This window comes from Azolla caroliniana, unplaced genomic scaffold, assembly GCF_043228905.1.
Source record: "Azolla caroliniana isolate FFs.n. ecotype wild unplaced genomic scaffold, voAzoCaro1.0.p SCAF_10, whole genome shotgun sequence".
Classification (NCBI taxonomy): domain Eukaryota; kingdom Viridiplantae; phylum Streptophyta; class Polypodiopsida; order Salviniales; family Salviniaceae; genus Azolla; species Azolla caroliniana.
Window position 1 is genome coordinate 9080390 of NW_028230445.1, and position 15496 is coordinate 9095885.

Here is a 15496-nt window from a genome sequence, read left to right on the forward strand (position 1 = left end):
CGAACCGGTTTCCAACCACTCCCGGGTCTCTTCCTTGCGCACCTGTGGCGCTGGTTCGAGCTTCCTTGCTGCGACCGAGCCCGACCCAGTCGGTCCGTTATCCGCCCATTCTCGCCGTTTGTCGAAACGGCCACAGACCTTCCTGACAGCCGCCCAGTCGGTAGTGAGCCCGTCTTCGGTTTCCAGCAAGAGGCCCACTTGCTCCCGATCCCGCTCGTCGACCGACTTGACAAACAGCAAGACCCGGCTCGTGTCCAGGATGGTTCGGTCGAGCGCCGAAAGGCGCGCAAAGTTTTCCTCGAACTCCCAGAGGAGTGCCGACGCGTTTCTTCCCTTCCCCGGGGACTCCACCCATTCCATGAACCTTCGCTTCGAAAGCCGGAGCGCGTCGTCCAGCCCGTATTTCTCTAGGAGCCGACCTTCGAACTCCTCCCAGGTACGGCTCTCCGCCCGCACCTCGAGCACCTCCGCATGGATGCTCGGTATTGCCACTCGGGGAAAACCGGCAAGACGCCTTTCTTCCGGAATGTCCCGCATCAACATTTCTGCACCGTAGGACGCCAGATACTTCGTGGCATCCCTCCCATCGAACCGGCCGATCGTGCCGACGACCGCCTCAATAGCTCTGTCGAGGGCACCGGTACCCTCGCGCGCGTTTACGATCCGATCCACGGCCGAAGCCATGGCCTCTGCGAGATCCGACCCCCTCATCTTCTGCTCTTCTGCCGCCTCTTTCACGTCGGGTTCACCAAGATGTCGGGGTTGCTACGCCCTTGCGTGTAGAAAGGAGGAGGGACCACGGGGGTCTTGAACCGAAGAACAAGAGAGAGAGAGATAAGAGAGAGAGACCCCGATTACACAGAACCGAAGTTCCGATTGCGCAGAACCGACGATTACACAGGGACACGGCCCAACAAACAGAGAACACAAATAAACGCCGACGCAGATGGACGCAACAACGAAAGATATGTACTTATGAATGCAAGAAAATAACAGACTAAAGTACTACAACCCTCAGTGGGGCACGAAATAGATACTAACGAAAACGAACAGGGCGGCGAACAGATGCCGACCCCTGTATGTCGCGACGCACAGAAAGGGGAAACAGGTCGGAGGTGCTGCAGGACGCACTCGGGCGTTCCACGGAACAGCGCAAGCCTCCTCGAAACCTGCACAGGTACGCGATGGAGCAGAAGACAGAGAGAGCAGGAGTGAGAGAGAGGCTCCGAAATCGGTTCGGCAGCACTTCGTCCTCTCCGCGGGAGATGTCCGACTTCTATTCTTCCTCTTCCTTTTATAGCCCGTCAAGAGGCCGTTTGGCATTAACTGCATACCAACCGAATCTGCCCACCTAGGATCCTCGTATGTACCTACTTCGTCCTTAGGTACTTCTTGGCGCGCGTGTGTGTGTAGAGCCGTTTCCCACGCCTTGTTCCTCCGATTCCTCTTGTGGGCGGTTTTCTTCACGACAACGTGTCAATACTTTTGTTAGTCCATATGGACTTGTATAAAAGTGCTCACTGAGCACATCCTATGTACGAACTGAGTATTATTTTTGAATTGAGTTTGTGTGCATTCTCTCTCTCTCTCTCTCTCTCCCGCGTACTGTGTATATTCAAGCTCTCCATTAAACCTGTGTTTTTGTATTCGGTTTTCTATTGCTTCCGCACCCTATTCTTTTCACAAGGATTTACAAAATACTTTGGAGATGGTCTAAGATTTCCATTGACAATATCCCCTTAAGCCAAGGGGCGGTTTGGGAAGGCGGCGTAAGAGGGGGGATAATGTCACACTCTAAACTCGAACCTCTGACTTTTAACACACATAGTACATTGTGTTGTGTTAACAATCATATGGAAACTCTTGTGAATTGTCCACATTCGATTGTGAACTTGTATATATTGTAGAATCTACTATATAGTACATTCGAGAATATTCTAGTTATTTGTATATTCTTGAATTATTCTGTGGTATATTCTCGAGTATATTCTAGAGATATTCATTCTCAGAAATTGTATAAATACTTGTAACATCCTTGGTCCCTTTCAAGGGATTCAACACCAATCATTGACACATCAATCTAGTATTCTCGTTTTGCCTCATCTTTGTCTCCTTGATCTTTATTTCTGTCTTCATGCCCTCATGTTGCTCACAACATCTAGAGTTCCTAGCCTCATCACATCTAGCACCAAGTTCATTCGCCGTTCGTAGCCCCATCATCTCTGCTCTGTCCTAGTCCGCACTTGGTGTGTCTGTGACAACCTCGTCCTCCAAGCCCATGGGGCCGATCTGCCTCCACGTCAACTGAAGAAGTCGACACATCTGATAAAGTCGAAACAAGCTGCAACGTTGGCAGAGTCAAGAAGGACAAAGCCGACTGGAAGAAGAAGGCCAAGACCTGGACATGTTCTGATGTGGTAAAGGGCCTGAAGGTTGAAGACGAATTGGAGACAACCAATTCAGACAAGAGTTGGAAATCGGAGGCACTTGATTCGGATGAGCCGGATCAACTCAAGTCCAAATGGACAAGGAGGCAGCGGAAGTCGACACCAACATGGAGGGACCAACGGGTCGAGGAGCACCGAAGTTGCAACATCGAAGGAGTTGAGAAGGCCCTTATGAGCAGACAAGCCGACCGAGAAGGTCGAGATGTGCGGAGGTTCGAGCAGTTGTTGGCAATAGAGGTTCTCAACCCTCTCACTTTGATACCATGTTAAAGATATTGTGTGGAAGCTTGTAGACAAACCGGCTCATCCGTATAACAAGATGGATGGATGTATGTATTAACAAGAAGTGGAGAACAATTAGAACGATATGAGCATTACAAAGGAGATTAACCAACTCCTTATAAAGTAGGAGGGTGCTTTATATAAGGTCACTCTCTCTCTACACACACTCTCTCTAGAACCTTGGGGAACGTGGAGACTCATTAGTTATAGGGAATATGGAACTCATTAGTTATGTGTCATACAATATGATTTTATGACACATAGTTAATGTGTCGAAAGTAATGGTGACTTTTGACCTTTGAGTGCTCATAGATTCTCAAAAGGTATGTTCACACACTAGACTAGGTTGATCTTGATTCCCAACACTTCCCTTCAAGACTCAAAATTGCTTCTACACCAAGAAAATTGTACATATATTTTCCCTAATTCACGACTTAATCCTAGTTTACATAATGATAGGTCCAATGTGGTCCCACAACATGTATAGGGGCTTTGTGGTGCAGAAGACCGATTTTGAACAAGAAGGGGTTCTTTGAAGAACATATTAGGGTTGCTCTAGGTTTCATAGGATTTTGCGATGGCAAAAGGGGCCAAAATACAATTCAATACCCTAATTGTCGTTTCCTTATACAAGGGAATTGAGTGAGCCAATACTTATGCAAGTTGGATAATCCTATCCAAGGCATGTTTGAAGAGCAATGTGTGGAGTACCACATATATAGGGGACATGTTGCACAACAAGGGACATGGCAAAGTACGGGCCAAAATACAATTCAATAACCGAGTTGTCATTTCCTCATACAAGGCAATTGGGTGGGGCACTACTTATGCAACTTGGATAATCCTATCCAAGGATAAATTGAGGAGCCGTTCATGAAGTTGAGCATATAGATGAGACATGTTGCACAAGTCAAACAAGAAGGGACAAATATCCATGTAGTGCCCAAAGCACTTGAAGAAATACATGAGAAGGATTTACAAGGGGAGAGGAAGAATACATGAGTTGGTATTAAGGCCATGATATGGTACAAGTAGCCGAAGGAGAAAACATAGGTAGTGGGAAGGAACCATGATGGTGCGATACTTTGTAGACTTCAACTCATAGTTGGAAGTCGTGCAATGGAGTGGGATTTTGTATTTTGTATAGTTGCACTTCATATATATGTGTGTGTGTGTGTGTGTGTAGAATATGCATATATATGAATAATGAGACTATCCATGACAACATTTTCCGCCTACAAATTGCCTTTACCCACAACCAAAGTTTTGAAACAATGACATTGTGATGAATAAGATTTAGATCATGCATACCAATCTTTTTAGAACAACTTTTGCACAAGCCAAGAATCAAACCACTATGGTTGTGACAAGTAACTTAAAAAATGACTTGATCCAATTCTATTAATGGTTGCACTACTTTTGGGAATCCAATTCTATTATAAGAAATGAAACATAAGAGTGCCTAAGTGCAATCGGAGCAAAAAGTAGTGATCCTTAAAATTGAGAATTAAAATCAAATACATTGATGAGATCATGCACATGAATGATGTGGCTTTATTATTCATGAAAGGTTTCGAAATAATAATATTCATTGAATATCTTGTAGGGTTTACGGTTATTGTGTGAAGACATACTAGGCAATTGAAAGGTAGGTTTCTTTGCCACTTTGTGGAATGTTATCACTTGAGATCCAAGTATGTGAGTTGGTAAGGCATCATATTCGTTCACGTTTTCAATTGGGGCATTTTCTGTCACACGACTTCTCAACGACTATAGTATCTTAAGATTTGAACATCATCTATCAACGACTTATATGCAATGTTTTTTCTTCTTCTTGTAAATAGTACGGTTCTCATTCATGGACGAAAACTTTTAAAAGAACTCTACCCGTAAACTATTGGAAACATATCATTTCCTCAAGTCGCAATATAATAAGGGTTGCGTGAGCCTTGCTTAATTTCAAGAGTATGCAAGGCGGTTGGACAAGAAGGGAGTACAATGTACATACTCATCCTTAAGAGATGAAGGGTGTTCCCCCTCAATGTATTACAACAATGTCCATATTTAGTTGGATTGAAGGCGATAAGAATTGAGATTGAATTAGCCGATATTGGTGATCCTACATTAGATCGGGCGATGCATGCACAATTGGGAGTATATGGCTAATCACACAGATGCACACCCACACATGTACACACACACACATGTACACACACGCACACGCACACGCACACGCACATGCACACGCACGCACGCGCACACACACACACACACGCACACACACACACACACACACACACACACACAAGAGGAAGCTTTAATTGGGTATGCCGGCCCGAAAAAAAACGATTTATTTCTATCGACAAACCATCTAACAACCCAAACCATATAGTAGCAATGACGGGGACTGTAGAGAGATAAATCTTCACATATTGCATCAGAAATTCTTCTTGTTGTTCTTTTTTTATCTCCCCCTCTTCCCTCTTCCCTCTCCTACCAAATCCTTTGCATCCTACCAAAAAGAAAAGAAAAGCCTCCTTGTCGATCCTTTCCTCCCGAAAAGTTAGGAAATTACTTTTAGATTCAAGGATTTGGAATCGTACAATACAACTTCTTTTCACTCTGCCGGTGGCGAGTACATCTAATACACCGGCCAGTACATCTAATAATCGGTTATAATCGAACCGGATCGACTAATTTCATATAAGTGATGCCAATCGCGATGAATATAGGGATGTAGCGCAGTTCGGTACGGCGTTTGTTTTGGGTACAAGATGCCACAGGTTCAAATCCCATCATCCCTATTTTCTTATCAATGGGCACAAATCATGGAGGTTAGGGGGTGGTATAAAAAGAAAGTCAGATGGGTGAGCCTACGCTCTCGTCATCAGGTGACGTCATAATCCATTGAAGGGTCAACCGTGGGGGGGGGGGGGGGGGGGCGTCCCACACTTGTGCACACATGCGGACAACACATACATATATATACATATGCAGTGTACACACACACAAGCTTTAACAGGGTAATGCCGGCCATTGGAAAGAACGTCAGAGAATGAGGCCATGCTCTCGTCATCAGGCGACGTCATTAAGCGTTGAATAGTCAACCGCCCACTCCCCCGCCGCAGCCGTACCTTTAAAACCTACCAAGACTCTCACCTCTTCTCCTCAATTTCTTTTCTCTCTCTCTCTCTCTCTCTCTCTCTCCCAGGGCCATCTCCCCTCTGAAAGCAAGAATCACATCACCATTTAGTACATACATACATACATAGTTAGTTAGTTATTTAAAGTAGCAAGCAAAAGGAAAGAGAGCAGAGAGCAATCGACAATAAGAATAATCAATCAATCAATCATAAAAGTGGGAAGAAATGGCGACGGCGGCAGCGCTGCTGCAGCTCCTCTCTCCATTTGGGGGAGGCGGAAGCCTCTCTCTCGACACCCTCCTCATCTCCCTCCTCCTCCTGGTCGTCGCTGGCCTCGCCCTCTTCCAGCTGTCCAAGCCCAAGCTCCGGCTCCCCCCGGGCCCCTTGGCCCTCCCCATCTTCGGCAACTGGCTCCAGGTCGGCGATGACCTCAACCACCGCAACCTCTCGGACATGGCCTGCAAGTACGGCGACGTCTTCCTCCTCCGCATGGGCCAGCGCAACCTCGTCGTCGTCTCCTCCCCGGACCTCGCCAAGGAGGTCCTCCACACCCAGGGCGTCGAGTTCGGCTCCCGCACCCGCAACGTCGTCTTCGACATCTTCACCGGCAACGGCCAGGACATGGTCTTCACCGTCTACGGCGACCACTGGCGCAAGATGCGCCGCATCATGACCGTCCCCTTCTTCACCAACAAGGTCGTCCAGCAGTCCAGGGTCTTCTGGGAAGAGGAGGTGGACCTCGCCATCGCTGACCTCAAGGCCAATCCCGATGCCGCCACCTCTGGGGTTGTCATCCGCCGCCGCCTCCAGATGCTCATGTACAACAACATGTACCGCATGATGTTCGGACGCAGGTTCGAGCGCGAGGATGACCCCCTCTTCGTCGAGCTCAAGCGCCTCAATGGCGAGCGCAGCCGCCTCGCCCAGAGCTTCGAGTACAATTATGGCGACTTCATCCCCATCCTCCGTCCTTTCCTCAAGAAATACCTCCACCTCTGCCAGAAGGTCAAAGACGAACGCCTCAAGCTCTTCAAGGACTACTTCCTCGATGAACGCAAGTAAGTTCTGTTCTCTTTCTTCTCCCCCCTCCCCTTTGAATTTCTCATCTTCAACCCTAATGCTCCTCCTTAGATCTGATCTGATCTCATCCGATCTGGCCCCGATCTAATCCTTTGACGATCTGGCAGGAAGCTGAACAGCATCAGACCTCCATCAAACGACGAGAAGGTTGCCATCGATCACATCCTTGATGCTCAGAAGAACGGCGAAATCAACGAAGACAACGTCCTATACATCATCGAGAACATCAACGTTGCAGGTAAACCCTCCTTCCCCCCCATAAAAACACTTCCTCCCTAAAATCTCAATACACATGCTCAATTCTCTGCGTGAAGAGATCTGTATGTAGCAAAATATAGATATCCTGTCCTGACATGACATGAAATGACAACATTTCTAGCTTATCATCATCTCTGTTAACTTAACATCTGTTTCTTTCTTACTACCTATATGCTTGCTCTGTGGTGGCTTCTCATGATGAATGTTGAATGGGTTCCTACAGCCATCGAAACGACCCTTTGGTCTGTGGAGTGGGGACTAGCAGAGCTGGTGAACAACCCCGACATCCAGAAGAAGGTGCGGGACGAGCTGAACACTGTGCTTGGCCATGGAAAGCTCATAACGGAACCAGATATCCCCAATTTGCCCTACTTCCACGCAGTGATCAAGGAGACATTGAGGAAGCACATGGCCATTCCCCTGCTGGTGCCTCACATGAACTTGAAGCAGGCTAAGCTGGCTGGGTATGACATCCCTGCAGAGAGCAAGATCCTGGTGAATGCTTGGTACCTCGCCAACAACCCTGACTGGTGGGACAAGCCCGAGGAGTTCCGGCCCGAGAGGTTCTTGGGCGCCGAGAAGATCGAAGCGAATGGGAATGACTTCAGATTTCTGCCATTCGGAGTAGGCAGGAGAAGCTGCCCCGGCATCATTCTAGCCATCCCTATCCTCTCCATCGTGCTTGGCCGCCTCGTTCAATCATTCGAGCTTCTGCCACCACCTGGCCAGAGCAAGATCGACATGACAGGGAGGGCCGGACAATTCAGCTTAAACATCAAAACACATTCCACTGTGGTATGCAAGCCACTTCTCTAAGTTGGAGCATCCTGGCATTCACAGGGTTTAAATACATGATAATGATGCTTAACAACCACTCAATTATTGTATCACCTCAAAATGCTTTTTGTTCTCTTGTTTCTTGAACATATATATATATTGAAGATGGAGCATATATATCTAAGCAGTATAGTGTTTTTGAGTCACTAGTTTTCCCTAAGATTTGATCCTCGGACACGTTGAGCATCGAAATCACATAGTAATTCTCGTGCATCAATTGTGGGCACATGTAATGTATGTATGGAAGTACTTTGAATAATCATATAGTATTTCTGGTTGATCAATCTTCCCGTGCAAATGTGTGTATCTACAAGCGGAACATATGCATTTGGAGTGATTTGGAAATGATCATGTATTAATTCTTCCTTGTCATTGGGCAAATGTATGTGTTTACAAGAGCTTTGGAAATCATATGCAACTTCTCATCACTCGTGGGTAAATGGGTCTACAAGTAGTTTTCGGAAATCGCGGGGATCCTCTCCTCCACAATGTGGCATAATAAGTTGTAGTTAGGGCATTGTGAATTATCTATCCATTTCCAAGACATCTTTAGTATCAATGATGGCCCTCTCCATGTAAGTCAAAACATTCAAGGTGATCTTGAGTTTTGTGGTAGTCAATTTTCATGTTCTCTGACTCAATTCTCACGAGTACAAAGCCCATGTCATGACTCCTAAAAGTAATGAGGTATCTATCATTCACATCAGTTGTACAAAGGAAGTGTGGCTGTTTTGAGTAAACAGGTATCAATATGGTAAGTAGATGCAATCGAACTGAAGAATTTAATGAATTTGTCCTATCTCTACTTTCCATTCTGTTTAATACGATGTAAGAATTTTCACTCCTATTAGATACTCCAAGTTTTTGGAAAGACTTTGGAGAGGCCTGTTGTTGAGGTCCATGTCGTTGCATTTTGTTGAATATTATAACAAATGATAGGTTATTTCTCATTTTCAATGGGAATTTTTTAATGGATTTCTCACCATTGTCAATAACAAAATTCTTTTCCCATTAGAAGTGTATTTATTTGATTGACATTGATCCCTCAATGAAATCTAGTGGTACAAAGGCGTACATTATCCCTTATCAAAATAATCTCAAATTCTACCATAACCTCAAGTTGACTGGTCATTATATGTGTTATCATCTGTAACATGCCAATAATTGAAAACCATGCTTTAACTTTTGACTTTTCAATGCCACATAGAAACAAAATAAAATTGTAATGTTGATTAAATATAAATATGTTGAAGCTAAAGTAAGGCACCATAAGATAAGATGGACCGGTCATCACATGTGAAGCAAGGCACCATAAGCTAAGATGGACCGGTCATCATATGTGTTGTTACCCATGTCATATCCCATTTTGAATGAAATTTGTTGATCAGATTCCTCAATCTTCTTAAGATACATAAAAAAACATCTCAATTTGTATATCAACAATGATCAAAAATTGGGTAACTTTTGATTTTTTGTTTGACTTAGAAGTGACCTAGAACAAAGATGTTTCACTTTAAACTAAACAATATTGGAAGCATTAAAAGAAAGCCCCATAAGTTTAAGTGGATTAATCACTACATCTAATGCCCCACGCTCCCCTATCTCTCTCACTTTCAATGGAAATCTTTTATCAATTTTTTTACCATTCTGAATATGATTCAATCTTGTCCCTCAAGCAGATTTGACCCTCAATTATGAAAAGAAATCAAATTGATTCGACAATTCTTATTGCCCCTTTCGTAAAATACCTTCAATTTAAAAAATGCCAAAGGATTCACTATTTTGTAAATTTTGACTTTTTGTGTAGCTTAGAAGCAACACATGACAATGTTGGTTCACCTTAAATCAAAAAATATTGGAAGCTAAAGAAAGCTCAATAAGTTCAAGTAGATCAGTCATTGTATGTGATGGTACCACGGTCCTATCTCATTTTCAATGCAAACCTTTCCCTAAATTTCACATATTATAATACCATAAATCTTATTCCATTAGAGATGTGATTTGAAGTCCTCAATTATTAAAAATCTTATGGCACATCACTTTATACTATTCACAAAAAGTACCCCAAACTTGGTAATGCCAAATATTGGAAATTTGGTTACCTTTATTTATTTTTATATAACTCATAGAAATCAACATACCATGATAATTCATGTTAAATTGAAAGACATTGGAAGGTGAAGAAATCTCCTTAAGTTCAAGTACATCTATGGCCTAAGCAAAATAAAATACTAAAATTGGCAAAGGAATTCTATATAGACAAGAAGAACAAGAGCTACAAATTACTTTGAAGAATAACAATGAGTATAATGAGATTACTTTGAAGAATAACAATGAGTATAATGACTTGATAACATTGAGAAAGGTTCAAATGGAATGCCACACCATTGATTTGGTAAGATATTAGGTTTCTTTGGTGAAGAGTTGAGGTGATTATAATCCACATTTGACTTTTGTGTACCTTGAAATTGTGAGAAAGTTTGACTTGAACATTGTGTCTACAACTTGAGCACTTTTGATGTTCAGAAACAATATTCATAGGGACTTCTCTATGTTCAAGCATAGTTCAACATGGACGAAAGTTTTATTTCAAAGAAAGGAGTATTCTAATAGAAGAATAAACAAAATTTTCTTGCAAAATGTAATGAAGCAACCTAATCATGTTGTTGGTAGTTGATGATGCAAATAATGTTACTACTTTAAATCTCATTTATGTTTGATTTGGTTGTCACTATATGAATGATAGATTGAAGACTTTGAGACAAATTGAGGCCCATAGTGATAATGTCATTTGGGAAAGCCTAATGCTCAAATGCGTCTTCATAACTCCATCTATTATCTTTGAACTATTGAATAGTCTTGGGGAATGGAAGTAAATGTATCATCTTAGTGAGATATGTGATGAAATCCAAAGAAATGGATTTCTATGTACTAATGAAAATTTGTTATTTGTTTGTCTAACTCATATAGACGATGTTGAAACATTTTAGATCGGCAATACACATCACAATATACCTCAATGAAATTACATTTGGTTATTAGTTCTGAAGTCTCATGGACTCCAAAACACCCAACCATGACCATAAAAATTCATCAAAACTTGAATTTGAAAAAAGAAACAGAACGCGATGAAGATAGTCGTGCAGCCTGTCACCGCTTTGCTTTCTGCCGCCTAGCTTGCCGCTACAACCCGCTCACCTCCTATCGGGTATGGCTTAGCCGATGGCCACCTCCCTTCAACGGTTGTTGTTGGCTGTTCAACCTCTGTTGTTGCGTCTGTCACAGTAGTTGCAAGCAAAACGGTGGCCCCTAGCAGTCTGCCTGCTAAAATCAAGACAACAACTGTGACCAATCTCTCTGAATCTTCCATTGCCTCAATCTTCATCACCACATCCGCAAATCAGGAGCAATTGCCATGCCATCATGAACAATTTAACCGAGGCTCCTGTGCAACTCACTTGGATAACCCACCCAGTTCAAATAGTGCAATAGAGCTCATGTTGTCGGAAGAGGATCGAACATGGATTGTGCAAGAGATTCAACGTTTGGAGAAGAAGACTATCATTGCGCATGTGTTGGGCCTTCGTCCTACACGCGCTGATCTCCGTTTATTGCTTCAAACCGCTTTGAAACAGGATCTTCACAACATTACAGATGTACAAATACTTGGCAGAAACTACTATAAACTAGAGTTCGAGCTGGAATGCGTGTTACCAATTGTTAAGAATTAGGCAATTAACTATGGGTTAATTAGTACCTAATTATGTGATTAAGTAGTGGAAGATTATGTGATGTGTGTGTATGTACATGGGAGTGTGAGAGGAAGAGAGAAAGAACACTTATGAACAACGAGACAAGATTGGGGATGATTAACAATATTAAAAAGCATCATCAAATACAAAAATACCCACAATGAAGTATATATATACATCTCATGTGCAAAGGTGCACATGTGTGTGTAGAATATAGATACAAATGTGTAAGTCCTATTTTAAATGATGATGGGAGTGGGGGATCTACAATGTATCCCACTCATGTACAAAATCCTATTTAAGGCTTTACGGTTAACACACTAACTAGATTCTATCTAGGTAATTACTAAGTTACGTGTGTTGACTAGCTAACTAAATCTAGTTGACCTTGATATCTCAACACGCCCCCTCAAGCTCAAGTGTGAGGCGTCTGACGTTCGCTTTGGCTTTTGTAGGCTTACGTCCGGCCTTCGATGTCGGCTTCTGTTTGGCTTTCGACGTCGGCATTTTCGTGTCAGTTTCGGTTCCTCCCCCTCAAGCCTCTCATGAAGGCTTGGGCTGACCGCTTTCACCCATCGTGGGTCATGAGCCACTTCTATAGAGCTCTCGGGCTCTTGTTCGGTCACTACCTTCATCGTGAAGGCATAATGATGGGCCATATACTCATTGTAGCCAAACCGAGTGACAGGTTCTTTTCTCTAGATGAGTGTCAAAGTTTTTCGCTCGCCGATGTGAGCACCTTCTTTACTCTGGGTGTCCGCATGATGGGTACACCAAACTCTCTATCTCGTGAGTGAGCCGGCAATCCGAATCAGTGTTGTCGGGTGGTCGACCTCGTATTCGAGCATCTTACCTTTGAGTTGAGACACACTTGGAAGGCTTGAAGGCTCGTGTGGTCCATTTAGCTCGGTAGAGCTTGGATGGTCCTTTGGTGAAGGGTTTGGCCGAATATCGTCCTTCGAGTTGACGTTCAACTCTTCCTCGGTTGAGTCGGGTGGAACCAAATCGGGCTCATACCATGATGCCGATTCGTCGAAGACTACGTCTCGACTCACCCGAACTGCTCGGGTTGAAGGGTTATAGCAATTGTATGCCTTCTTCTCGGACGAGTATCCTACGAGGATACATTTCTCCGACTTCACGTTGGGCTTCTGTCGGTTTTTTGTAAGAAATATTAGAACATAATGGAATAGATTGACAACAGAGAAAGAGAGAGATTTTGGAGAAGTGTAGAACAAGGTAGATATTATATTAAGACAAGTGTATTACAATGTAAGAACCTATAGTAACAACTCCAAATGTAGTATCACACACTCTAGGCTAAACAATACTTCATACATACATACATACATACATACATACATACATACATACATACATACACATATATACATATATACATATATATACACATAAAAGTAATGACTAGCTGTTACTTCTTTGTGAGTGTTGTTTTGTCTTTTTCTTATTGTTTTTGTAACGGTTATTTTGTCTTTATCCTCATAAGTAATGTTTTATCATTTGTGGTGGAAGCAGGTAATCTTAACACCCCCCCCTTAGTTGTGACACCACCAACTCATCTATTTGGATGAATACTTCTAATATGGTGGTAGCAACTCCGATGTTTTGCATTGGGTACTGGGTTGGTAAGAAAATCTGACCACATAGCTTGTGTTGAAGTATGTCCAATAGAAAGGTTATATTCTTCAAGAAGTTCTGAGATGAAGTGATGCCATGCTCAGATATGCTTGTTTTGCTCTGTGATCTTGGGGTCCTTAGTGATTTTGATGCAAGATTGGTTGTCACACCATAACTTGAATTCAGAGATTTTGAGGATGGCTAGTTCATCAATGATGGACTTAAACCATAATCCCTCCTTGGTAGTGAGAGTAGCTGCTATGTATTCTACTTCAGCGGAAGAGAGGGCGACGATAGCTTATTTCTTTGTTCGCCATGAAATGGCACCACCTGCAAATAGGAATACATAGCCATAGGTGGATCGAGAGGTATCCTTGTCCTTAGTGATTTTGATGCAAGATTGGTTGTCACACCATAACTTGAATTCAGAGATTTTGAGGATGGCTAGTTCATCAATGATGGACTTAAACCATAATCCCTCCTTGGTAGTGAGAGTAGCTGCTATGTATTCTGCTTCAGTGGAAGAGAGGGTGACAATAGCTTGTTTCTTTGTTCGCCATGAAATGGCACCACCTACAAATAGGAATACATAGCCAGAGGTGGATCGAGAGGTATCCTTGTCCCCCCCCCCCCCCCCCCCCCCCAATCTGCATCCGTCTAACCATTTAGTGGTGTAGATAGCCAAGCTTGGATATTTGAATGTTGGGCTTTAGAGTATGATGTGTAAGTAAGTGTCATATCCCTTGTGTACTTTAGATACCGTAATACTCTTTTAAGTGCTTTCCAATGGTTAACTCCCGGATTCTCCATGAATCTCGATAGATATCCAATGGCAAAAGACAAGTCGGGTCGAGTGCAGCTGACGAGGTATCGAATGCTCCCCAACACTTGGCGATACAGGATATTCTTCATAAAGTAAGTTTCTTCAGTTATATGTGGTGAATGTTCGGATGATAATTTGCATGGTACTGTGAGGGGAGTGGAGATTGGAGAACACTCAGACATATCAAACTTGGTTAGTATATTATCGACAAAGTGTTCTTGTGATAGGGAAAGTGTACCTAGAGTTTGATTCCTTTTTACATTGTTAAGAAATGGAGTCTGTGGTGATTGCAATGCAGCGGAAAATGAGAGACTATGTGTGTGTGTGTGTGTAGCAACAGAGAGAGAGAGTGAGAGCTCAAGATAGAGATAATCAAAACTGTATATTACATAAGGCTTCTAACGATAACTAAGTTACAGTGAGTTGGTTTATATACCAACTAAGCTAGGGCAAGCGCCCTTTCTACTATTTACAAAATTAGCATGGTATGTCCATGGGCTAGTGTGAACCTATTCCTATGGGAAGTTGAGTTTGATTCTCAACACGCCCCTTTGAACACAACTTCCATCTGTTCGGTTTGAAGTTTGGCGTACATATTTGCGTATCAATGCGTACACTGCGTACTCCCCCTCAAGCTCGGCAATGTAGGCAGCATGAGACCAAGATCTGATGCGAATTGCCCGAGCTTGTCTACTCCTAACGCCTTTGTAAATATATCAACAACTTGGAGGTGCGTGCTGATATGTTGGAGATCGATTTCTCCGGCCTATACGCGCTCGTGGATGAAGTGGTAGTGCACTTCGATGTGTTTAGTTCGTGCGTGAAATACGGGGTTGTGCGCAAAGTAGATACTGCTCATGTTGTCGCAGTACAGGCGTATTAGATCTTTGATGGGAATGCCCCTATCCTTCAGTACACGCTTGAGCCATACGGCTTGACGTGCGGCGACTGCTGCACCCCTGTATTCGGCTTTTGTGCTCGACAGTGCGACTGTCAGTTGTTTCTTGCTGCTCCAAGAGATCTCTCCGCTGCCGAGGGAGAAGACAAATCCGGATGTGGATTGTCTATCTGCTTTGTATCCAGCCTAATCCGCGTCTGTGTACCCTCCGAGTCGAACAGTTGTATTCAACTTATATAAGATGCCGTGATCCATTGTCGTACTGACATATCGTAGTATCCTCTTAGCACAATCGAGATGAAGGTTACGCGGATTCTGCATGAATTGGCTAAGTAGGC

The 15496-nt window shown here is 43.3% G+C and overlaps 1 protein-coding gene across 1 annotated transcript; it reads left to right on the top strand.

Annotated features, from left to right (window-relative positions):
- The first annotated feature begins 6082 nt into the window (after nucleotides 1–6082).
- Nucleotides 6083–8331, top strand: LOC147858988 (trans-cinnamate 4-monooxygenase-like). The gene is made up of 3 exons (XM_087325460.1): nucleotides 6083–6930; nucleotides 7060–7190; nucleotides 7434–8331. Exons 1-3 carry the CDS (start codon nucleotides 6098–6100, stop codon nucleotides 8024–8026), a joined length of 1557 nt encoding a protein of 518 aa, XP_087181586.1. The 5' UTR covers nucleotides 6083–6097; the 3' UTR covers nucleotides 8027–8331.
- The last annotated feature ends 7165 nt before the right edge of the window (nucleotides 8332–15496 follow it).

What these genes read in the sequence shown, in the direction of transcription:
- LOC147858988 (XM_087325460.1), top strand. Translation starts at nt 6,098, where the DNA reads ATGGCGACGGCGGCAGCGCTGCTGCAGCTCCTCTCTCCATTTGGGGGA. An exon ending in TACTTCCTCGATGAACGCAA is followed by an intron (nt 6,931 to 7,059) that starts GTAAGTTCTGTT and finishes ACGATCTGGCAG; the next exon opens with GAAGCTGAACAGCATCAGAC. An exon ending in CGAGAACATCAACGTTGCAG is followed by an intron (nt 7,191 to 7,433) that starts GTAAACCCTCCT and finishes GGGTTCCTACAG; the next exon opens with CCATCGAAACGACCCTTTGG.